Here is a 27,353-nt window from a genome sequence, read left to right on the forward strand (position 1 = left end):
AGAGCCACCTAAAGGCCGTTCAGATAAGAACAAACCCTGCCCAGTTTTACCTTGGTGTTCTGTAGCAGGGCGAGTCCATTGCAGGCATTTGCTAGAAGAAAGTCTCCACTCAGGATAGCTATTTTATTTCCAAATTGCATATCTTTCAGTGGCCCGTCAGAAGATTGCAATTCATTTAAATTTACAATCCCACGATGTACAAGGAGAGCAGTATGGATAAGTTCTGTGATCTCTGCCAAACTTCTTTGACTAAAACACAAAGGTAAGATTTGTCTGAGTGTAAAGAATACCATCTTATCAGTATTGTCAGATTTCAACAACAAAATATTTCATAGATTAGTGTCTCTTTTTTCAGGTTATTCCTTTTTAATGAAGTTTTTTTCTATTGAGATATAACGGTCACATAACATTATATTAGTTTCAGGTGTACAATATAATGATTCAGTATTTGTACACACAGCTGACTCTTGAACAGCACAGAACCATGTGAGTCCTTTTATGAGGATTTTTTCAATAAATATGTAGGTAGTACACAATCTGAGGTTGGCTGAATCTGCAGATGTGGAACCACGGATACAGAGGACAGACTATGGGCCTTGGACATCCGTGGATTTTGACATCTGAAGTGAGTCTGGGAAGCAATCTCCTGTGGACACCAAGGGACGACTGTATTGTGAAATGATCACCGCAGTAAGCCTAATTAAATCTGTCACCATACATAGTCACAATTTTTTTCCCTGTGATGAGAACTTTTAAGATCTACTCTCTCAGCAACTTTCAAACACACAATACAGTATTATTAACCACAGTCACCGCTTACACACTATATCCCCAGTACATTATATCTTCATGTTTGTTTTTTCTTGGTAATATGTAACTAGAAGCTTGTAACTTTTGACCACCTTCACCCATTTTCTCCCCCCTCCCTTGGCCCATCCCCACCATCCCCCCCAACGTCTGGCAACCACCAATCTGTTTTATGAGTTCAGTTTTTGGTTTTGCTTTGTTTTTTATATTTCACAAATAAGTGAAGTCATATAGTATTTGTCTTTGACATACTTCACTTAGCATTTTGAAGTTTTGTGGAGTTTTGTTTTCTTTTTAAGGTTTCAAATGTACTTTATTTCTTCAATCATGCCATATTTTAATGGGTACACAGTGCTTTTATTTACTTGGCATCAATTATGAGTTCATTTTGAGGCAATTCAGTATTATACCAGCTAGATGATTACTGATTTAGCTGGTACAATATTGCCAGTAGGGGACAGGGTCCAAAGTATTCTAATCCATGCTGCTGCATATACCTATATAGCAACACAAAGTGACCCCACTAGTATTACCATATTTGCACTGGAAATCAGGTATACATTTCTGGTGTCTCTGTCTTAGCTGAATGCATCAAACTCAGGGAAACACCATGAAGCTGAAGACAGAACTATGGCAAGTGCAGCTGAGGGTCTGGTGTAACTTTGTATCAGTACCCTTGCAGAGAGACTTGAATGAAGTTTTTCTTAGAGACTTTTCCACTGAGTTACTTGGGAGCTATAAGTAGATCCTGATACCACCTTCCTTCTCTCTACCATTCCCTATTCTCTACCCCACGAGTCACCAGGATTCCCCAGAGAGAAGATGACCAATAACGGCCACCCCCCACAGTTCCATTCAGATACTTCGTTTTCAGTATAACTTCAGGATTTCTAAGAATCCTTACTAATATCTTAGGGGCTTCCCTGGTGGCTCAGAGGTTAAAGCGCCTGCCTGCAATGTGGGAGACCCGGGTTCGATCCCTGGGTCGGGAAGATCCCCTGGAGAAGGAAATGGTAACCCACTCCAGTATTCTTGCCTGGAGAATCCCATGGACAGAGGAGCCTGGCAGGCTACAGTTGATGGGGTCGCAAAGAGTCGGACACGACTAAGCAACTTAACTTACTTACTTACTAGTATCTTATAAAATTCCAATTTAGGTGGAAATAGAATTTGTGCCAGTCATTACGCCAAGCACTTTTACACATGATCACTTTTAATGTTAAATACAAGGCTGTGGGATTTACAGAGATGAACAGATGTGGTCCCTTCCTTCAAGGACCTTATCTTTCAGAATAAGAACCACGATATATACCTACAGTAGTAATTAAAATAAAGAAGACCCTTGAGGAACTTATAGTATAGGACTGTATCAGATGGCATTTCAGATGTTTGTTTTCTTGTTTATAATTTTCTATAGTTTGTACATTTTCTAAAATGACAAAAGAATTACTTTATAATCATTAGAAAATCAACAATTACTAAAAATTTTAAACCTCATAACCACCCTATGAAGGTACTATTAATCTCTTATTTTACAAGTGAGAAAATTGTTATACATAGTGTAATGACTTGCCCAAAGGCACACAGTAATACAGAGCTGGAAATGCATTGAAATCAGTTACAAATGACCCCATGTGAACCACACTTCTTCATTTCCAGGTCCCTGTGTAGTCCCCTCCACACTAACTTTGGGCTTCACCATATGACTTACTTTGGCCAAAAAGATATTAGCAGAAGTGACATAAGCAAGGCCTGGTAAGTGTTTATGCATTAAGGCTTGTCAATGCGGTCACATGAGTGATCCCAGAATGGTAAGAAATAAAATGGTTGTTTCAAGTCACTAAAATTTAGGATAGTTTGCTATACAGCAATAGGTATCTGATACAGAAACTGTCCATCTAGGAGTGGCTGCTGTGGGAACAAAAGCCTAAAATATATGTCAATGGCTTTGAGTCTGAATGTTTGGGGCTAGAGGTAAAGGCTGAATAATGGCAAACTCTCAGCAGAATCTGGAAAGGCAGTGAGGAAACTTACTGGAGGAGAGAGCAAGGACATATGGTATTATAAGGGAGTGAAACAACTTGCAAAACTTGCCTGTGGTAACTTGAAAGATAGAAAATATATCTAAATAAAATCTGAAAAAGTAGGTAGTTAAAGTAGAGAGATCAGAAGAAGCTATAACAAAGGCCCAAGGGACATGTAACAAAAGGATTTGACCTAAAGGTCAAATTTAAGGATTTGACCTAGACTAACAGCCTTAGAAAAGGAGACAAATATATATAAAACAATCAAATAATTAAGACTCTTCTCTAAAAACAATGTACTACTAGTTTAACAACTATAAATTATATAAAGATGCAATAAAGTAAAGGAACCAAACAATTTGGCATCTATAAAGAAAAAGCATGTTTCTAATTTATTCCTTTTGCTTAAAAAAAGTAAAAGAATATGTAAAAATGTTCCAGTGTACATAGTGTACCTGAATACAAATTGGGGAAGTAGGAAAAGAGGAACCAGTGAGTTAAACAGCTTCTGAAAAGAGTAAATTCATGGTTTAGATGAAAACCTCACTACATCCCAAAGAAAATGACTGAGGATGGAGGCTTAAGGACTGTTGAGAAGTTAACAGAAAACATTTTTTTAAAGGGAGCTAACATTTAAAACTGTCTTTTAAAAGAGTAACTAAAAGAAATGAATAAAAGTGTAATTTATTGGTACCCTGAAAATGTATTCTAGTTTACAAAAACATCCACTGCTACACTTCACAAAAATTAGCAGACTGAGATTATGAGCAAGTATAAACCTCAAGAAGGGTTAAGCACTAGATAAATCTCTCATGCAGTTCAGCTTATGAAAGAAAGCAACAACCAGGCAAGTCAAAGTTGTAGGTGTTTTGAATTACCCTAAGGATGAAAATGAATTACTGGGAGCTTTTAATAAAGACATCCATAATCATAAAACTCCATTCATTAAACCAATGGCAATCTAAAAGCCTCATGGCCAGAAACAACAAGAACAGTGGTAATAATGGAAGTGCAACCATAATTTGTACAGTACCCACCATTCACAAAGAACTTTTATTTATTTTATCTACTTGTGATTCTAATTACAGCATGTGTGGGGAGTTTAAATACCTGGTTGGAACATTCAGTTTATGAAAGACAAAGCTGGAACTCAGAGCCTCATGGTCATAGTGTCCAATGATGGTTTAAAATGTTTATTTACCTGATGAACAGTAAATGGGGGAGGGGGCAAAGTTACAACACTACCAAGATTGATACATGCTCACCACAGACTTGTCCAATTTTCATCTTTAGTTCTAAGCACTACAGAAGAAGACTTCTCTGGGAGAAAGTATGACTAGACTTGACTCTCTGTTATAGTAGCTGGAGAAAGTAACAAGTTGTTTCAAAAATCATTTGGTTATACCAAAATAAGTGATTTAGCTCAATCAGAGGGAGCTAACAATTCTCCCTCTGCCTATAACAGACAGTTTGTGGGCAAATCCCTTAAAACTCCCAGGTCATTAGTCTTCTCATCTCTGAAAGGAGGGGAACTGGAGAAAGTCTCTTCTAGTTCTAAGATTCAGGGATTTCTGTCCTAAATTTAATATTCAGTCCTAAAATTCTAAGATTTGGAGATTTTGGGGCTAGTGCACTGGGACGACCCAGAGGGATGGTATGGGGAGGGAGGAGGGAGGAGGGTTCAGGGTGGGGAACACATGTATACCTGTGGCGGATTCATTTTGATATTTGGCAAAACTAATACAATTATGTAAAGTTTTAAAAATAAAATAAAATTAACAAAAATAAATAAATAAATAAAAAACTACTTATACTGGTAGTTTAATAGTTATGTGTGTGCCTTGTTGCTCAGTCATGTCCAACTTTTTGGGACCCCATGGACTGTAGACCACCAGGCGTCTCTGCCCATGGAGACTTCCAGGCAAGAATAATGATGGAATGGGGTGCCATTTCCTACTCAAGGGGATCTTCTCAACCCAGGGATCAAACCCACATCTCTTGCATCTACTACACTGGCTGCTGCTGCTGCTAAGGCGCTTCAGTCGTGTCTGACTCTGTGCGACCCCATAGACGGCAGCCCACCAGGCTCCCCTGTCCCTGGGATTCTCCAGGCAAGAACACTGGAGTGTGTTGCCATTTCCTTTTCCAATGCATCAAAGTGAAAAGTGAAAGTGAAGTCGCTCAGTCGCGTCCGACTCTTTGCAACCCCATGGACTGCAGCCCACCAGCCACTACACTGGCAGGCAGATTCTTTAGCACTAGCGCCACCTGGGAACCCAGTTAATGGTGAAAAAAGACAAAATTATTGTGATGATTAGTACCTACTTTCTAAAGAAACAGAAACGAACTGATTGGTCATCTTGAAATCTGTCCACTCTAGTACTGTGCTCACAACTTCTAAGATTTTATCATTAGACAAACAACTTCGGGCCACATTATACAACTTTTAATTTAGTGTTACAGCAGTGACAGTATGAAAGAATCTGGGAATTTTTCCTTTTCATTATCTTATTCCTAGTTTAGCCACCAAAAGTAATCTAGTAAACTTTCAGTGTACTGGATTTTAAAAAGTATCTTATATAAAAGTATTCATACAATTTTATGCACATATATTTTAGTACTCAGGTATTTTTTCATGCTAAATCTTGATTGGACAAAAGTCATAAGTGAATACTGCTTATGTTAAGTAATCAGAGTAAGGAAGTAATTACTACATTGAATGTAACCCTGAGGATTAACCAATATTTTTATAAGAACTTTCACCAAATTACTTTCTTTCAATTATATGTTAAACAACTTAATCTGCTTTGATACATATTCTTCCAACATTTCTCCAAATTGTTTAGCATCCTAAGGTTTAGATATGAGAGGACAGACATTGCTAGTTACCTATTTCCTCTCTCCTTCCTCACTACTAACATATCTGTGGCTGTATTTGGAGAGACAAAGTACTCGTTTAAAAAACTCACCTCCCCCAAATCCCTTGAGGCTAGAGGTGATCCTGTAGCACAGTTTGGCCAATGAATGTAAGTAGAAGTCCACTAGGTGAGTCTCTGAGAAAACTACTGAGTTTCTAATATAAGGGAACAGATTCAGAGGGCATGCACCTTTGGCATTTTGAGCTTACCCCTTCCTCCTGTTTGGAATATGGCTCAGCTGCTTGGGGGCACCATAGAAACTTTAAGCATCTCAAGAGAGCTCGCAACCTAAGGATGGTAGAGCAAGAAGAAATGAGAAGCCTGGACCTCTGGTGATGTCTTAGGCCTACTCTAGCTCTGATGTACCTATCTTTACACTTCTTGATATCTGAGATAAATAAATACCACTTTCCTTTAAGCTATTGTTTGTTGAAAGATACAGTCAATAAAAACTATATCACAAAAAGATGTTTATATTTCTGCACTCTGATTTTATTTACCTAATATTATCTCTTGGAGATAATCTGTTACTTACAAATAAAATCTCCTTGCTCTATTTAACATCTCTTCAGAGGTCCATTGTATAGATGTGCCATACTTTTGCTGCTATAGGGTGAATGAGAAGTAAATTTTTGTTTAAGTAATTTTTAAGAATCAGTCCATGCATCACTTTTGGGAAGTCTTTCCTCACTTCCCCAAGGTTAACTCTTTCTGCACTTGAAAGCCTTTAAACATAGCTCAGTCATTTGTTGTTCTATGCTGTAATTATTACTTGAGCCATCTTTCTTCTGCCACCTCTCTTTCTCCCAACACTATAAATGATACTATCCTGTTTCCCTCATTTAAATTAATAGTTCTTTACCTAGTATTCAATTTTAAAAAGGTAGAGGAAACCAGAAGGGAAAGAGACACGTGTACCCCAATGTTCATCGCAGCACTGTTTATAATAGCCAGGACATGGAAGCAACCTAGATGTCCATCAGCAGATGAATGGATAAGCAAGCTGTGGTACATATACACAATGGAGTATTATTCAGCCATTAAAAAGAATACAATTGAATCAGTTCTAATGAGGTGGATGAAACTGGAACCTATTATACAGAGTGAAGTAAGCCAGAAAGAAAAACACCAATACAGTATACTAACGCATATATATGGAATTTAGAAAGATGGTAACAATAACCCTGTGTACGAGACAGCAAAAAAGACACTGATGTATAGAACAGTCTTATGGACTCTGTGGGAGAGGGAGAGGGTGGGAAGATTTGGGAGAATGGCATTGAAACATGTAAAATATCATGTATGAAACGAGTCGCCAGTCCAGGTTCGATGCACGATACTGGATGCTTGGGGCTGGTGCACTGGGACGACCCAGAGGGATGGAATGGGGAGGGAGGAGGGAGGAGGGTTCAGGATGGGGAACACATGTATACCTGTGGCGGATTCATTTTGATATTTGGCAAAACTAATACAGTTATGTAAAGTTTAAAAATAAAATAAAATTAAAAAAAATAAAAAATAAAATAAAAAGGTAGACAGAACAGCCATCACTCTTGAGTTTCAAAAGATAAGGAATGATGTAAACTAAAAAGTCAGATTTACAGACTCAGAGTTGGAAGTGACCCCAGAGGTCAATTAAGCTCAATTAGCCCCTTCCAGGGATGAGTAATAAATTACACAGGAGCCAAGTCTGCTGATGAACAGTTTTATCAGAAATTGTTCCTAATATTAACTTGCATGCTAAGTTGCTTTAGTCATGTCCGACTCTTTGGGACCCTTTGGACTATAGCCCGCCAGGCTCCTCTGTCCATGGAATTCTCCAGGCAAGAATACTGGAGTGGGTAGCCATTCCCTTCTCCAGGGGATCTTCCTGACCCAGGACTCGAACCCAAGTCTCCTGCATTGCAGGCACATTCTTTACCATCTGAGCCACAAAGCCAGTTTGGAAATATTAACTTGAAATCTCTAAAAATGTTTTACACGTTTAAGTTTGTGTTAAAGTAACAGCAGAGTCAATAGTGTTTCATCACTCAGGCAAAGGAGATAAAAGACAATAGTCTTCTTTCTTATTCTATTTTTTCCCCTTAGAAATAACAAATGTTTACCCTTTGCCATTTTCAACAATTTTAAGATGTATTTCTAAAAAAAAAAAAAAAAAAAGAAGATGTATTTCTTGAAAAAACTTTATTTGCGAATTTTCAAATATAACAAAAGTTGAAAATGTAGCATAAAGAACCTCCGTGACCCTAACCTTGTTTTAGTTACATCTTTCATTCTCCTTCCAGATTATTTTGAAGCAAATGTCAGGTTATCATGTCATTCCATCCAAAGATACTTCAAATATCCTATTTTTAAAAATGCCTAATAGTGGAAGTGGCTCCCACTTATTAAATTACTTTGAGCCAATTAATTATGGTATGCTGAGCAACTTTATATAAACTTGCAAGCATAATAATAGTTCGATTAACAGATTAATAAATAAAATAATGTAAAATTCACAAAAGCTCTCTGAGGTAAGCATTATCTCTACAACTTCCTTCAGAAGGAAGCTGGGTGGGCAGAGTAAGTTACTTGCTCAAGTCTACCTAGGAGGTAAACTGCAGACCTGGAGCTCAAGGCCAGGGCTCTCTGATTCCAAAGCCCCAAACACAAAATATACAAAATTCCAAGTTCTTCTGAAAGTTTAAAATGGTAGACAAGAGTCACTTATTTAAAGTCATTTTATTTGAGCCCTAAAAGATTTTTTTTTTTAAGTTAGAAAACTGATTTTTATGTTCATGTGGGAAGAATTTGAAAATTACAAAGAAAATCTTGGAAGAGGCTGTCATTCTAGATTTTAAAACTTATGAAGTTATTGCAATTTTAAAAATAACAGAAACACCATGAGAACAAACTAATAGATTAGTGGAACAAATTCCAGAAAGAGGTAACATTTCCAATTGTTAGAGAAAAGATGGAATATTCTTATATACAAAAAATGTTGGGGCAATTGGCTATCTATTAAGGGAAAGAATAATGAAGTTAGATCCCTATTATACTCCATGGATAAAAATATTAATATATTTAGATAAACCAAATATATAAATGTGAAAAACAGAACTGTAACTTTAGGAAAACATTCTTATGACCTTGGGGTGAGAAAGCCTTGCAAAATAAAATAGGAAGTCATAAGTTATGAGGAAAATAATGAATAAAAATGAGTGGCTAAAATATACAATAATGTTTATATAATAAAATACAGGCTGAGGCAATACAGATTTGAAGTAACACATTTGCAACATACACAACAGGCAAAAGATTACATTCAAAATACATGTGAAGCTTGTCCAAATTGGACAAGAAATTAATAGGAAAAAGATAAACAGCTTAAGAACAAAATGGGACAGGATATAATGAAGTAATTCCAGAAGAAACACAAATGGCCAAAACCATATAAAGTGATGCTTAACTAATAATTTGGAAATGGAGTATTATAAGAATAATGAGATAATATTTTTAGTCCATTAGCTTTGCAAAAATGAAAATGATTAGAAATGAGGCAAGCAGGAAGATGAAGAAACCATGAGGTCATCACTTTGCTCCTTTGCTCACAACCCTCCAGTGGCTGGCTCCCCATCTCACTCCGGAATAAAACCAAAGTCCCAACAATGGATTCCAAGGACCAACACAATCTTCCCCTGAACCTTTACCTCTTACATCTCTGACTTCATTTGCTACTCTTTTCCTCTTTGCTTACTCTTCTCTAGCTATATTAGCTTCCTTGGTGCTCCCTGAACATGGCAAGCTTGTTCCTACCACAGGGCTTTTGCACTGTGGTCTAGACTAATCTTCCTCTGTCTAGACTAATCTTCCCTTATATATTTGCAAGGTTTAGTCCCTTGCTTTCTTCAGGTCCCTTCAAAGTGTACCTGAGCAGAAAGTCTTCAGGTGCTACTGTGCCAGGTTCCAAACTTCAAGAGGACCAAAGTTCCTTTGCTACCCTATGAATCTCTTCATCTGGCTACTGGTTCTTATGGTTTATTTTGTTGCTGTTCAGTTGCTAAATCAGTCCGACTCTTTGCAACCCCATGACTGCAGCACACGTGGCTTCCCTGTCCTTTACTATCTCCTGGAGTTTGCTCAAATTCACGTCCATTGAGTCAGTGATGCTATCTAACCAGCTCATCCTCTGCTGCCCCCTTCTCCTTTTGCCTTCAGTCCTTCCCAGCATCAGCATCTTTTCCAATGAGATGGCTCTTTGCATCAGGTGGCCAAAGTATTGGAGTTTCAGCTTCAGCATCAGTCTTTCCAATGAATATTCAGGGTTGGTTTCCTTTAAGATTGATGCTTTAATATCCTCAGTAATAAACTATTCTTCTAATCCCTTCTTTGCCCTTCTCTCCACCATGGGGAGGCTGACCCCCTACACTCTGCATCTCCTGAGCTCCCATATGCTGGTTTCCACTTAGAATCGGAGCTGACAGAAGGAAACTGGAGTTTGGGAGGACACAGAGAGATTTATTTCTTCTCTGCTGCCTCCATGTCGATGGGTCTTAACCAGATGGTCTTTCCTTCACAACTTCAGCTGTGATTCTGAAAACACCATTTTCACCCTTGTTCCATCAGCCGCATAGACAGGAGAACCAAGAAGGACTACAATCTTGCAGCCTCCAAAACAAAACCCACCACCACAGAAAGTTAAACTAAACAAAAAGGCATAGGATTATGTCCTAGATGAAGGAACAAGAAAAAAAAACCCACAAAGTGCACATAACCAGTAAGGCCTTCTCTGACTACTCCATTTACAACAGCGACCTTCCATTCAAGTCAGCACTCCCTCGCTCTACTTCCTGTCTTTTTTTCCCCCTCCACAGCACTTACACTAGTTATTCCATCTGCGTTTTGTTTCTCTCTCCAGGGTGCCACAGACAAGAGCAAAGAATGGAGAAAGTAGGGAGGAAACCTGATAAGAGCAACAGAATTCCTTACATGTACTTCAAAAATACCAAAATATCAAAATAGCAATAATAAAAAGAAACACTATATGCTTTTAACACTAGGTAGAAGAACTTTCATGGTGATAACTTTTAACTAAGTGTCAACTCTGAATTTAAGGTTCTCCATGACTGTAGCAATCAAAACTGATCTTGCTTCATTCTATCATACGTGAATGAGAATTCTGGTTTTAAAAATGGTGACTAAACCCAAAATCTCAAACCTGTAGGCTGTAGTAATGGTGACTTCCAAATAGAGATCAAGTCACAGGTTCAAGGGCTGAAATATTGACCAGGCCTTCTTCCAGCTCTGACCACACACACAGCAATCCTAAAAACGACAAGGGGATCTATATCTCTTTTAGGAAAGCTAACCTGACAGTCTAAGTTAGAATACATAGAAAAGAGGCAGAAAGCAAACAGTCTTTGCATCTGGTTTCGTTCAAATGATCAGATATCTAAGCAATGGGAGTACCAGACCACCTGATCTGCCTCTTGAGCAATTTGTATGCAGGTCAGGAAGCAACAGTTAGACCTGGACATGGAACAACAGACTGGTTCCAAATAGGAAAAGGAGTTCGTCAAGGCTGTATACTGTCACCCTGTTTATTTAACTTATATGCAGAGTACATCATGAGAAACACTGGACTGGAAGAAACACAAGCTGGAATCAAGATTGCCGGGAGAAATATCAATTACCTCAGATATGCAGATGACACCACCCTTATGGCAGAAAGTGAAGAGGAACTCAAAAGCCTCTTGATGAAAGTGAAAGTGGAGAGTGAAAAAGTTGGCTTAAAGCTCAACATTCAGAAAACGAAGATCATGGCATCCGGTCCCATCACTTCATGGCAAATAGATGGGGAAACAGTGAAAACAGTGTCAGACTTTATTTTTCTGGGCTCCAAAATCACTACAGATGGTGACTGCAGCCATGAAATTAAAAGACGCTTACTTCTTGGAGAAGGCAATGGCACCCCTCCAGTACTCTTGCCTGGAAAATCCCATGGAAGGAGGAGCCTAGTGGCTGCAGTCCATGGGGTCGCTAAGAGTCAGACACGACTGCATGACTTCACTTTCACTTTTCACTTTCATGCATTGGAGAAGGAAATGGCAACCCACTCCAGTGTTCTTGCCTGGAGAATCCCAGGGATGGGGGAGCCTGGTGGGCTGCCGTCTATGGGGTCGCACAGAGTTGGACACGACTGAAGTGAGTTAACAGTAGCAGTACTCCTTGGAAGCAAAGTTATGACCAACCTAGATAACATATTCAAAAGCAGAGACATTACTTTGCCAAAAAAGGTCCGTCTAGTCAAGGCTATGGTTTTTCCTGTGGTCATGTGCGGATGTGAGAGTTGGACTGTGAAGAAGGCTGAGTGCCGAAGAATTGATGCTTTTGAACTGTGGTGTTGGAGAAGACTTTTGAGAGTCCCTTGGACTGCAAGGAGATCCAACCAGTCCATCCTGAAGGAGATCAGCCCTGGGATTTCTTTGGAAGGAATGATGCTAAAGCTGAAACTCCAGTACTTTGGCCACCTCATGCGAAGAGTTGACTCATTGGAAAAGACTCTGATGCTGGGAGGGATTGGGGGCAGGAGGAGAAGGGGACGACAGAGGATGAGATGGCTGGATGGCATCACTGACTTGATGGAGGTGAGTCTGAGTGAACTCCGGGAGTTGGTGATGGACAGGGAGGCCTGGCGTGCTGCGATTCATGGGGTCGCAAAGAGTCGGACACGACTGAGCGACTGGACTGATCTGATCTGATTTGATCTGATCTGATCTAAGCAATGTTAGAATATTTCTATCCCATGAAAACAAGATCTCAAAGTGAGGGGTAAGAAAAGACAAAATCCTTAAGCAGTACTTCAATGAGAACCTTTAAAATAAACAAAAGTAAAGTTCTCTCATATTCAATATTGTAATTTTGAACTACTAATAGTTTTGCAGAAATGATTTTTAAATAATTATAACTTAACACAAAGATTTATCCCTCTTGATTAGTTTCCATAAAAGAAAGTTCAGTATTTTTTAAGATTTTAAATAAAATTATATATATTTAATGTATTCAATATGACACTTTAATAAACATATAGTGAAATGATTCCTCAGTATTGATGTGTTCTGTAATCAATTCCCTCCATTTCATGGGGTCACAAAGAGTCGGACATGACTGAGCGACTGAACTGAAGTGAACTGAACTGATACCTGCCAACAATCGACAGGGAGGTGAGCTGCCTTCAGTGGTGGTACTCATACTTGAGAAAGCAGAGGATGCAGGGACTCAGCAGGAGTCATAATAGTTACTACTAGAAATCAGCCAACCAAAAGAAAATCTGTAATGCAGTTTCTTTTTATGCATGAACATTATAAAGTTCTGCTTAGTGATCATCTAATACACCTGTGAAACTAATAAACCATAACCAAGCTTGGTAATTTACTGCCCTTAAGAACATTTTAAGAAACATTACTTTGAAAAACTAGACACAACTTGACACTGTCACATAATTATCTATCTTGCAGGTTACCAAGATGCTTATTGTAAGGAGACGTACAGCTAACCTAAGAGTATGTGGTTTCTGGAAAGGCTGCTGGGCTGGGCTGCTCTCTGCCAGAGAAGCAAAGGGCAAGCCTAGCTAGGCCTCCTTAGCTAGGTCCCTAATAGTACTTTCGGGTTTGCATATCACAAAAGGGGTTAAAAATACTTGAGACTACCAAAAAACCTAACAAGACATCTGGGTGCTGCGGCTGTCACTGTCAGGACAGTCCTTGGAGGGAATGCCCATATCAATTCGGTTTATCAGATGGACAGCTGATCAACATTAAACAGATTTGCTCTGGGCAGACTGAGCTGAGCTTCCTGACATGAATTCCAATGAGAGCCCTCTGCACTCTACCACTGAGCTCTGCCATTTTTTACTGCTGCAGCTCCCTGGACATATGGGAATCCCTAGTGATGAGCACATAAAGCTGCCTCTAACTCAAGTGACGGCTCATTTCCCCCGGCTGAAGGCAGACATTAATATCCTGAGGAGATCAGACCCGCCTCTCTGACCCCCATCTACTGAAGCAAAACCACTGTCCTATTTCTTCATTTAATAAGCTTTTAATGAAGAAAAGCAAAATCCCCTCTCTGACTGCAGCACAGTTCTACATGAAATGGTTATACAAATACATCTGATGATTCTGTGTCAAAGTTTCCAAAAAACCTGTCCCTCTTCTTGCTGGAGTGTAGATTCTATCACTTGCCCCCCTACAGTGTCATTCTTTCTGCTGAAATACAAGAGTTTGGTTCTCTGCTCTGATAATTATGAGCCATCGCTATATTAGGGCAGGTGGAGGATTAAAGAACTGGTTACAAAGAGCAAGCTGGTGTTTCAATTTTCAATACAAACCTTTCTTCGAAGATTCATCATTGAGTTATGAAATTTCCTACAGGCTCAATCAGACTGGGAGAATTAACAGTTCAGCGAAACCCAGACAGTACACCAGAAAATGCTTGGCAGCTATATTAGAATATGAGAAACCTAAAAATATTTAGTGAATTGGAGTTGGCATACATACTTTGGTTTTAGGAGTGGGATAGCAAACAAAGAAGATATGCAGAGTTTTACCTGTGATTCTTGGAAATTGTTTAAAAATAAGGGGAATCAGAATCATTACTGAACTTTAGTGCTGGATCCACTGCCTATTGCCAGGGCTCTGTGAGTTCTGCACTGTTCATGAAAGACTGTGGTTTGAGTTTTCTCTTCTTTTGAAAGCAAGTAGGGGTTAGGAGAAATGTGAAGGCTGCATGTTAAATGGGGCACAGGAAGCACTGTGGGAGGGAAATGTCATTCTGCAAAGACCTCTCCAACTGAATAACAGGAGGCAATGATGTCTGCAAAGGGAACCTTGGCAGGCTTCATTTAGACCATAAAATGTGTCTGAGGCTAGGAAATGTGAAGATAAGGTGAGCATAAAGTGGCAAAGATTTGTTTCGTATGAAAAAAAGGTGTCAGGGTATAGGCTATATAATGACATGCTTTAAATCTAATGACTTACACTGGCTACCTAATCAACCTAGGAATCTAGAGTCACAGATCCTAAATGTTAGCCCAAATATTTTGTGTATGAAAGTATGGTGGGTCCCCATATGTTTAAACCATAGACAGTAAAAACCATGGGCAGATACTCAGTGTGCAGGTTAAGGCACAATTCATAACCTACTACAACCCAGATACTTTGATTTTAAAAACAAAATCTCATTTAATCTTCACCAAGTTTAGTTCTTAACTACATTTTATAGACAAAGAAATAGATTTCTACAGGGGAAAGAAATGTCAGAGATCCTCTCCAGGAAATACTGCCCAAGACAGGGAAAGACAGGAAGATTTAACATCAAATGGCATTTCCAAATACCACTTTAAACAATTAGATCCTACAAAATACTCTTGTTACCAAGCATAAAGCTATTTTCAGATCACATATATGGCTATAAAAACTATTAATACGGTCACTGAAGACTACTTTATCTTCTTTTTTAAAAACAGGTTTGTTGAGATTTAATTTATAGATCATAACATTCACCCATTTTTAACTGTACAATTCACTGAATTTTACTATTTACAGACTTGTGAAACCATCACCACAATCAAGTTTTAGAACATTCCCATCACCCTAAAAAATAAACCTGATGCTCATTTAGAGTCATTCCTTATTCAGGTTCTTTGTTTTGATTTTTGTTTTAATTTTTCAAGTATTTGAAGTTTTAAATTAATTATAAAGAGCAACAATTATAAAATGTAAATGTCAATATACTTTTACTAAAAAATAATACAATCTATGACAAAGAGTGAAATGTTCACATGATATACATGTTCTTCAAACCCAAATATAAGTGACAGATCTATCAGGTATCAGAAAGTAAGGTTTGCTTTTTAAAAAACTGACTATAAGGTATCCCAAAGGACATATGCAGAAAATGGTATCCATATACAACTTTCAAGCAAATTACTTTAAAAGGTAAATGTACACAGTCAGTTTATTCATCAAAAATTTCCCAAACAAATAAGCAAAAAACCCATTACGGCATAAAGTGAAGAGGAACTAAAAAGCCTCTTGTTGAAAGTGAAAGTGGAGAGTGAAAAAGTTGGCTTAAAGCTCAACATTCAGAAAACGAAGATCATGGCATCTGGTCCCATCACTTCATGGGAAATAGATGGGGAAACAGTGGAAACAGTGTCAGACTTTATTTTTTTGGGCTCCAAAATCACTGCAGATGGTGACTGCAGCCATGAAATTAAAAGATGTTTACTCCTTGGAAGAAAAGTTATGACCCACCTAGATAGCATATTCAAAAGCAGAGACATTACTCTGCCAACAAAGGTCCATCTAGTCAAGACTATGGTTTTTCCTGTGGTCACGTATGGATGTGAGAGTTGGACTGTGAAGAAGGCTGAGTGCCGAAGAATTGATGCTTTTGAACTGTGGTGTTGGAGAAGACTCCTGAAAGTCCCTTGGACTGCAAGGAGATCCAACCAGTCCATTCTGAAGGAGATCAGCCCTGGGATTTCTTTGGAAGGAATGATGCTAAAGCTGAAACTCCAGTACTTTGGCCACCTCATGTGAAGAGTTGACTCATTGGAAAAGACTCTGATGCTGGGAGGGATTGGGGGCAGGAGGAGAAGGGGACGACAGAGGATGAGATGGCTGGGTGGCATCACTGACTCGGTGGATGTGAGTCTGAGTGAACTCCAGGAGTTGGTGATGGACAGGGAGGCCCGGCATGCTGCGATTCATGGAGTTGCAAAGAGTCAGACACGACTGAGCGACTGAACTGAACTGAACTGAACTGAACTGTACAATCACACCCCACATCCCAGGCAACCCTTCAGTTTCACATTTCTCCTTTAGTGTGTTTTTGCTTACATCCAAAGAAACAACACATAGGAAGTAATGAAAAGGTCTGTGAATCACAATTTAGATGTGGTAAAAAGCTATCTCCATTTTTTTTTTTTTCAAATTACACTACTTTATTTTAGTATGGACTTACTGTGTGTTCACCAGAATGAAAATCCTTGACTACTGATTTCAAGTGAAGCAAGTATGCCATCCAAATTTCTTTTTCATAGGAAAGTGGTACAGGAAGATTAAAAGATAGGACTATGGACTCTGTGGGAGAGTGAGAGGGTGAGGGTGGGATGATTTGGGAGAATGGCATTGAAACATACATAATATCATATAAGAAACGAATCTCCAGTCCAGGTTCGATGCAGGATACAGGATGCTTGGGGCTGATGCACTGGGATGACCCAGAGGGATGGTACAGGGAGGCAGGTGGAAGGGGGGTTCAGGATGGAGAACACGTGTACACCCGTGGCGGATTCATGTTGATGTATGGCAAAACCAATACAATATTGTAAAATAAAAAAATAAATAAATAATTAAAAAAAAAGATAGGATTAAAACTGACCTTTAAATCTTCACGATAGTTAAATGAACTACTTACAAAAATAAATCATACAAGTCAGATGAAAGCATACTTTTATGGTAAAAAAAAGTCCAAACAATATAAAAATATATTGAGCTACACTGTTCAGTGTGGTAGATGCTAACCACATGCAACTATTAAGGACTTCAAACATCACTGCTCTGAATTTGGATGTGCTTAAGCATTAAAGACTTAGTAAAAAAAAAATCTCAGTAACAAATGTTTTATATTGATGATGTTAAAATGATAATATTTTAGCTATGTTAGCTTAAATAAAATATATTAACAATAATTTTACTCATTTGTTTTCTTTTACATTTTTAGTGTGGTTACTAGCAAATTTAAAATTATATCCCTACGAGGTCCTACCAGGTTCATCATCCCTTCATCCTACTTCCTTCTCCAGGAGTTATCTGTCTTTGACACATTTTCTTTAAGGCTTTTTTTTTTACATGTAAACATGTTTATACAGACTTCTAAGACCACATTACTTCTGGCTGCACCTTTCCCACCTGCCTCTAGTTATCTTTGCCTTTCCCAGTGTCTAACCATGACTTCTCATCCTGGCCTTCTGGACCCACAGTGCTCACCTCTACTCCTGGAAAGGCAAGTAACATGCTTATTTAAATAAGCACATATTTTAAGAACATAGTTTTTAAACCAACAACTAACAAAATATACTTCCAAAGGATGGCCAAGTGTGCACACAGTTCTGCCAATCTTGTATCTGTGATGTGCCAGGCACTGTGCCTGGTGCTGCCCTTACCCCACAAACACACTAGAGTACTTACTATTCCCAAGGAGCTTAAAGCCTAGCAGGGACAAAAAATCAAAACCAAAAACAACAAAATCATTGTATATTAATGCGTACAAATGAAACCTAGAAAAATGATACTGATGACCCTATTTGCAGGACAGGAAAAGAGACACAGACATAGAGAAAAGACTTGTGGACACAGTGAGGGAAGCAGAGGGTGGAATAAACTGAGAAAGCAGCACTGAAACATATACATTACTCTGTGTAAAACAGCCAGCCAGTGGGAATTTGCTGTATGATGCGGGGAGCTCAAACCTGGTGCTCTGTGACAACCTAGAGGGATGGGATGGGGTGGGAGGTGGGAGGAAGGTTCAAGAGGAAGGGGACAGAGGTATATCAATGGCTGACTCATGTTGCTGTATGAAACCAACACAATACTGTAAAGCAGTTATCCTCCAATTAAAAGTAAATTGCAAAAAATCCCAACAAAGCTAGAAACAGAGACATCTGAACAAGCCCCCTGTTCACCTCAGAAAATACATTAACTTTATGAAGGGATAAAACTACATATCCCAAATAGCAAACATTTTATTCATGCTTTCAACTGAAATACAAGGCAGCATCTTAAAATGTCTGCTGCTCTGCTACTGCTAAGTCACTTCAGTCACGTCTGACTCTGTGCGATCCCACAGACGGCAGCCATGAGTTCTAACCATTGGACCACCAGGGAATTCCTTCCATTTAATTATCTAAATCTTAAAAAGTCTGGATTTAGATAATTAAATGGAAGGAATTCCCTGGTGGTCCAGTGGTTAGAACTCATTGCTTTCAATGACATGGGCCCAAGTTCGATCCTTAGTCAAGGAACTAAGATTCTGCAAGCCACCTGGGGCAGCCAAAAATTAAAAAAGAATTAAACAATGACCCTGAAGCTCATCTAATACACTTCCAACCCATAGACAAGCAGTTCTATTCCAAAGACATTTTTTGTAGGCAAGCAGTTGAGAGTATGGCTGCCTGTACTACTGTGCTTATTCTGAGCAAATTCTGCAATGTCTAACTTTCCAAGTAATCTGGTCTTTTTCCTCTTCTTATGGGCTTTATCTTGTCTTTCATGTTTTTATACATTTTCAAGATGATTTTAATCATCTTATGTACTCTGTTACCATTTTTATCCTCCCCACCCAGTAATCTAGTTAGTTCTTATATCCACAGCACAATTTTCTCAAAGGATACCATCTTCCTTTCACCACTCTGCATTCTAAGATATTCTTTCAATCAAGTCCAATCATTTAAAGAGTAAGCCTACAGTGATTTTAAAAATACTGATCCCTCTTTTCTTTATAAATGTGTAAGCTTTAACAATAAGAAGGCTGTAAAGAATAAGATAAACCTGAAATAACTGAGTATAAGTCACCAACTTCCCTTATTAAAAAGCTTCCTGATAGTTGATGATAACAAATGGTTCACAAGCTAATTGGGAAGTCAAAGCTCAACAAAATGTAGTAAGAAATGAGAAAGAGTTATTTAATAGACACTCACTCAATTCAGATTATATTTACTTCCACTACAATAAACTATGTTAACCTTAATATACATATCACAACATGAAATAGCTCACTCCTGAGTTAATTTATGGGAGAAAAGCTTTAAAAGCAATACCTTGACTATTTGTAACTCAAACAAGTCAGAATAGGTGAAAATTGAGAAAACTGTTAATCTGGGTTATCTGATTATCACCATTGTCAGTAAAATTATTAATAAAGTACCCACTTGCCAGACCCCAGAAATGTAAATTATAAAAGTGTTTTTTTTTGTTCTATCCATGAGTGTGTATCAAAGTATGAGTACACATGTATTCTTTCTCTTAACATTGTTTAAGACATGGTCTGTGCCCTGAGGACTCACAGTTTAGTTGCATATAGACTATAATAGCAAAAAAAATTAACGAAAAAACTATACAGCATATGATAAGTGTAAAATGAATGCCACAGTCTGTACTTGCTGTAAGGATACACAATTATAATCACTGAAGATACAGGGGGAGAATGGGAAGGCTTCATGGAAGAGGTAACAGGAGATCTGGGCTTTTCTTGATCAATAAGAACAAGGATGTTGCTGCTCACCCCCACTGTGCCCTGCATGGCTGCCATAGCCCCACCGTGCCATGTGTGGCTGCCCCAGCACTGCTGGGGGTTATCTGTATGAGGTGGGGGGTGAGGGGCGAAGAAGGGCTCTGCAGTTGGCTCGCTGTAACTACTGATGCTGCTGGCCCCAACAGGTTTCACTGCCCCTGCCGGACAATAATCAAAGTCAACTGCTGCCATGGAATAGTTCGAGAATGGCTGCAGACAGAAAGAGGAATATGGGTGAAGCATAGGTTTAGAACAAAGGCTTGGGTATCTTTTCTCAGGGCTTGAGAGGAAAAGAAATGAGAACAATACAAGAAAGGAGGGAAAAAGTTCAGGAACATCCTCCATCCTCTGGCCACAGCCCAAATGACTTGGACAAAGTAAGGAGAACAGAATTAACTCAGACTGAAAGCAAATAAATGAATAAGCTAACTTAGCCCTTTGTCTTCAACTTCATTCTAAAGAGAAGAATGCAGTGAAGACTTTATCAGAGGAGGTGATACAGAAAACACCCTGGCTTGCCCTTTTAGCAAGCCCTCCTGAAAGATAAAAATGTACCCACAGTTCAGCCTCCCTGGGTCTTAGGTTTAGGCATTAATTTAGATAGTTCCTAATTGAACTGCCTTCAGACATAAAGGTCTTGCCCTTCTCCATAGGAAAGGACTAATAAGCCAGAACACCCAAGAGAGGGTATTGAGAGAGGGTTGCTGGTGAAGCCTTGGTGCCCACAGAGAGAAAAGGGTATGAAGCTAGGTTGTTCCTCAGGGGGCTAAAGGTGAGTGGCTGTCATTCTGAATCTCTGCTAATACACAGAGTTTGACTTCTCTGTATTTCTAAAAAAACCTTATAATTATTCCACTCATATTATTAATGCCATATCTTGAGTAATTTTGTGGTACTACCTTTCGTTGGATATTTATGTTATCAATTATGAACATTTCTTTATATAATATCTGATTTAAATTCTAAATCAAGACATAGAATAACCTACTCAGCAATATCTGTATATAGTTTTTATTGTTTGATAACATACTAAAGTCAAAAGAAAATTAAACTTTGCTCATTACAAAACACATTTAAAATTTAAGTTCATTAAAAAAAATAAGCTTGGTTTAATATTCCATTTCTTTCTTCTCTAAAGCACAATTTTGATAGGATCTAAGGGTAAAAAATGACTAAGACACAGTACATGCCTTGAAGTGTTTGCAATCTGACTCTTAAAGACAAAAGCAGACAATGTCAACAAAGCATGGCAAATACACTGCAGTTATTACGAATAGGAGTTTGGAGTAAGACCTGGTTTAAATCTCAGATCTGCCATTTATGGCTGTATGATCTTGGCTAAACTATTCAATGTCCCCAACCTTTACTGTCCTCATCTATCACTGTTGTTGTTAGGTTGCTAAGTCATGCCCAACTCTTTTGCAACTCCATGGACTATAGCCTGACAGGCTCCTCTGTCCATGGGATTTCCCAGGCAAGAATACTGGAGTGAGTAACCATTTCTTTCTCCAGGGGATCTTTCTGACCCAGGGATTGAACTTACGTTTCCTGCCTTTACAGGCAGATTCTTTACCACTGAAGCCACCAGGGAAGCCCAATCGCTACTGAGCCACCAGGGAAGCCCAATCTATCACTACTGACCATTTAAGACTGTTGTGAGACATGTGTAAAGTGTTTTCAACACAATGCCTGGCACATGGTTTGTACCTAGTATATGATAGTTATTACTCTCACTTATTAATGCTATTCCCACTAATATCTGTATAGGCTTATGCCCAGTGTGCTGTAAGAGTCCAGAAAAAAGGTATTTAGCTTAGCCTGGTGGTCAGGGAAGGTTTCCTGGAGAAGATCAGAGCTAAGCTGTATATTAAGGAACACTTTGTTTATAGCTCAGTCAGTAAAGAATCTGCCTGCAATGCAGGAGATCTGGGTTCAATTCCCAGGTCGGGAAGATCCTCTGGAGAAGGAAATGGCAATCCACTCCCCTCGCCTGCAGAATCCCATGGATAGAGGAGCGTGGAAGGCTACAGTCCGTGGGATTGCAAGAATCGGACATGACTTAGCGACTAAACCACTACCACCAAGAGTTAAGTCAGATGAAGAAAAGTAGGAATGGCATTCCATACTGATATAACACCACAGGGTATGAAGGGCACTGCAAATATTTGGTATTTGCTGGCAGGTCTCGCACAAGAACAGTCATTTCTCAGTTCCCCCTTTCCTCCGTATCCCATAGCATAGCTGCTTTATTCTTCCTATAGTTTACCATTTATCTTCCCTAGAAATACCCAACCTATCCCTGACAGCTATGTTGGTGTTGTCCTTTAATAATTCAGCCTTACAATGAAAGGCAGACCAGGCCTCTCTAGAACGTTATGAGAATCTTCTCTTTCTTTTATGACATGAGAAAGGGTAAACTGCTGAAGTAAGACAGCTGGGTTGAAGAGTATGGGCTCTGAGTTAGACTGCCTGGGCTCAAATTCTGGTCCCATCAGTGTCACTTCGGGCAAGCTGCTTCACCTCTGTGTGCGTCAGTCATTTTTATCTGTTAAAAGGGGATGAGAATAATCTCAGAATTACTGGGAGGATTCAGTGAGCTAACACATGTAAGAAAATTTGAACAGGGTCCGGCTACTAAGGATTAGCTAATATCACCTAACAAAATTAAGATTCCATGTTTCATGGACAGGACATCCTTGAGAAAGTAGAGAATGCACTAGATTAGAAATGTTATCTGTGATGGGCAGAGGAAGAAGGGAGAATAAAAAGAAGTACAATGTTTATTGAATACCTACTAGGTCTGATTGTCCCTGTTTCTACACATGGGTACACTGGGGCTCAGAAAGATCAAGAAATGTGCCGAGACAAATGGGCAAAACCACGATTCAAAACCATGGGTAGATGAATATAGAGCTATGCTCTTCCAAACACCTGCTTCTCTTCACCAAAATGGTGAAAATGGGCCTACATTTTCTTAGCTTGAAAATTATGATATCAAACTTCACATTGCTAAGAAGAAATCTGAGAGCTGCCTAAGTTTTTACATGATTTTTTGGGCTTACTCCAGGAAATATAAACATATTTCATGGTATGATTTCATGTGCTATGCTGAGGATTCCATTTCATAAATATCATGAACTATAGGATATAAATCAAGCGTACATTTGCTTGTCTGAAGTTCAGAGCATATTACAATTACACAATGGGTAACAAAAATACTATTCTTTAGAATCCCAATTTTACATTTGTAGACATAACCTGACTAGACCTACATTTGTTTTATAACAAGAGGTAGGCCCAATTCTAGTCTTTAATTTCCTTCCCCATCCCCACAAACTTAAGTATTATATAAGGTGTTTGGTGGGATTTTAATATACTTGAGATTGATATTTCATAGTAACCTGGCTTCTCAGGTACCTTTTTTTTTTTTTCCCTGCCAAAGAATACAAATTTCTTATAACAAAATGAGAATAAAACCAGGAAAAAATAAAGTTAAAGAAAACCATGGGAAAAGTGAATAATATAAGACTGTCTGGCTACAAAGCATTAACTTCATGAGTTGAACTCAGAAGTATACACGACGGTCTTATGGATCTTACACAAATCTAGGAGCTTTTCATATTGTCACTTCTTTGTCAATGAAGAGGCTTTTTTAAGTAGGGAGGAAAATCAATCTCTCTCTCACACATACACACACACACACACACACACACACACATGGGATTTGTCACATGTTGGTCCTATACTGATAAAAGAGCACCAATCCTCAGGGGAAACTTCAAATACTCAAAGACAAGAAGCTGCAAAGGGGGGTTGATGGGCAGAGAAGAGCAGACAATCCTGTATAGAGATATTTTATATACATACATACAATTTTTTAACCTAAAATATATAATTTTTTCTTTAATTACAGTTTCCTATATAACCATTGGTGGGTTCCAGCAATGCAAGCCATATTTATTAGAAGCAGCATGTCAAATAGGAGTTGACAATTACAGTCTCTATCAATACATATTACGCCAGACGGTAATGAGCCATCCACAAAGGGCTAGCCATCCAAAATAATCATGTCGCTTTCCAGAGAAATGTCAAAGAGGTTATGGTTTATTACACAGTGCTCATTAGATATACAGTGGCAGCATTAGCAATTTTTCCTTCATTTGCGTCTCATTTAAAGATCTGCCCCCACAAGCACAGTCAAATTAGTACACAAGGTTAAAACCATTACGCCCAGAAAAAAATTAAGTTGCATTTTATTTTACAGTAATGGTGGATCAAAGGTCCTCAGAATCTATTATTTGCAAAACCATTATCTAACATAGAATATTAACAAAAGGGAAAAGAAAAGCAATGCCCTGCCAGCACGGCTTTGACAGGAACAAAGACAGACTGTTTGAAATAAGTAAACACCACATTACTTAATTAAATATCCTTAAAAAAAAAAAACTATTTTAAAAATAATACTAAGGTTGTGACATCAACTGACAAAAGTCACACGACTAAAGTTAATGATGAAGCACCAACCTATACTTTGAAATGCTTTGTTCACATCAACTTATTTTTAAACGTTTTTAAAATTGCCTTTGTGCACAATTTGATTATAAATACACCTATTGCTATAAAGTATTTATTTTCTTAAGATAACCTAGGTTCTCATCTTTGGGGCAAATGCACATTTATAGATATCTATTAAATTGGAAATTTGGATAAACTATTATAATCAGAAAGATCTGGTCAAGAAAGCAAATTTTGGAGTAGTTAATAAAAACTAAACTGTGCTTAGTTGCATCTGACTCTTTGCTACCCCACGGACTGTTGCTCGCCAGGCTTCTCTGTCTGTGGGAATTCTCCAGGCAAGAATACTGGAGTGGGGTGCCATGCTCTCCTCCAGGGGAGTTTCCCAACCCAGGGATTGAACCCAGGTTTCCACACTGGAAGCGAATTCCTTACCGTCTGAGCCTCCAGGGAAGCCCACGAATATTGGAGTGGGTAGCCTATCTTCCTGAACCAGGAATTGAACCGGGGTCTCCTGCATTGTAGGCAGATTCTTTAACCAGCTGAGCTACTATGGAAGCACTAAAAACTAAAATAGGTACTACCAAATAATAAATAGTTAGTGGATTTTGTCAAATCATCAGATAGCTGATTAACAGCACCTGAATTAGGGACAGTAAACAGTTGTACCAAAGAGATCTTTTGAAGAGATTTCTAAAGTCCTGCTTGGTTGTATACCTTGCCCATGTTTTATTATTAACAGACTGTAATTGTAGTGGATATTCAAAGATCTCTTACTTTCATTTGGTGGACATTTATTTAGTGTCTGCCACATGTCAAACCATGTGATAAGCTTTGAGAATTCATCCAAAAATGGGGAGGAAGGGGCACAAAACTTAGAGCTGTGTCCTTAAGAAGCTCATGGCCAGAGCAGTGAAGGATTCAGACATGAACTAAATGATTTCAATCATAGGTGACAACTGCTATCAAAAAGTAAGCACACAGGGGCGAGGGGAGCCCAAATCCTAATGGAGGAAGGCAAGGGCTTTCAAAGAAAGTAACACCTAAAGTGGGGCAGAAAGGAGAATTCTACCCTGCAGAGAAGGGGAGGGAGAAATACACTGAGAACGTGGAGAAGTGGAGAGCGAGGGGGCTGAAGTGGGATCATTCACCTCAGAGAATCAGAAAACACAGTTTTAAGGAACCTCTTAAAAGCTGATCCAAATTAGAGGAAAGTATCCCAACATTGGAATGATGGACTTTATGAAATAAAGTCAGCAAGAAAGGTCTAGGAAGTTCAAATGACCTTTTTTTTTTTAAAGTATCTTAAGGAAAACAGTTTTTGGTTAGGTCTATGTATGATTAATCTAATTTTAGAGTGAATAAATGTTTTATCCATTTAATGCTAACTGTGAGACCAACTGAATAACTTCTATCTTGCCATGACCAAATTTTGAATTTCACTGGTTATTCTAATTGTTCTTTACCCCTAAAAATGAGAGAAGTATCCTTGTCTCTTTTCCCTTAAACTGATAAAAGTATGAACTATAATATACTGTAGTCTAATATGTGTGCCTGCTCTCAAAATACATGTAAAACATAGCACACTTTTAGAGAACAGAGAATAGAACTATTTAATTCTTTTGTTATGGTACCCAGTACAGGTATGCTGCTGCTGCTAAGTCACTTCAGTCATGTCCGACTCTGTGAGACCCCATAGATGGCAGCCCACCAGGCTCCCCCATGCCTGGGATTCTCCAGGCAAGAACACTGGAGTGGGTTGCCATTTCCTTCTCCAATGCATGAAAGTGAAAAGTCAAAGTGAAGTTGCTCAGTTGTGTCCGACCCTCAGCGACCCCATGGACTACAGCCTTCCAGGCTCCTCTGTCCATGGGATTTTCCAGGCAAGAGTACTGGAGTGGGGTGCAATTGCCTTCTCCGAGTACAGGTATAGATACTCACAAAAGTTTGCTTTCTTTTTTTTAACAGAAATGCCATTATGTCCTAATACAGCCTCTATACATAGCTATGGTCAATGATACAGTGAATTCCTTAAGAGATTGTAGCATCATCAGAGAATATTTCATTTCTTCCAGAGTATAACAGGTATCCTTTTTTTTGAGTATTGTGATTTTTCTAAACGAGGTCCTATATATCTATGCTTCAACAGTCTCATTTTTTTTTTGATGAAGTAGTATTTGACCTCCCAAGACATTCATCTCTTGAACAAATATAAGTAAAGATTCCAAAGATTAAAAAAAAAAACTATATGCAAAACATCTGTAACTGTGTATATATTATGTACATATAGCTTTGTGTAAATGGTTGCCGCATCGTTCCTGACTTTGAATTTTGCTTGGCTCAATTTTTTTTCTATCAAGAAAAGCCCTAGCTAATGAACATCAGAAGTTACAAGAGGTAAGCAGTATGAGATGGTAATTGTAATACAATAAGAAGTCATATTGTTAAACTACAGAAAAAGAGAAAGCAATGAGGTCCCACACTGGTTATCTATTGCTCTAAGTTCACATCATTACTATGTGTAATTATGAATTTCAAGGAAAAAAAAAATGAGACTGTTGAAGGTATATGGAGAGAAGAGCATGGGTGGCCCACTTCATGAGAGCATCCAGAGGCCCTGCAGGAACAGCTGTTTTGTCAATGTCTTTTCTTCCACCATTCTAAGGACTATAATTTATTCATTTGATCTCATCTCTGTCTTATTCTACAGAATTTTAAATGTTTTAGGTATGTTCAATACCAGATAAAAGGC

General features: G+C 38.5%; 1 protein-coding gene across 6 annotated transcripts in view; it reads right to left on the reverse strand.

Annotated features, from left to right (window-relative positions):
* PDSS2 (decaprenyl diphosphate synthase subunit 2) overlaps window positions 1-27,353 on the reverse strand; it is a 284,208-nt gene that overhangs the window by 125,115 nt on the left and 131,740 nt on the right. For all 6 annotated transcript variants that reach the window (XM_025294671.2, XM_025294670.3, XM_025294669.3 and 3 more), the window contains one exon: window positions 51-249. In XM_025294671.2, coding sequence (XP_025150456.1) covers window positions 51-249 — 199 coding nt within the window. The remainder of the gene's footprint in view (window positions 1-50; window positions 250-27,353) is intronic.

This window comes from Bubalus bubalis, chromosome 10 (genome assembly GCF_019923935.1).
Source record: "Bubalus bubalis isolate 160015118507 breed Murrah chromosome 10, NDDB_SH_1, whole genome shotgun sequence".
NCBI classification, from domain to species: Eukaryota; Metazoa; Chordata; class Mammalia; order Artiodactyla; family Bovidae; genus Bubalus; species Bubalus bubalis.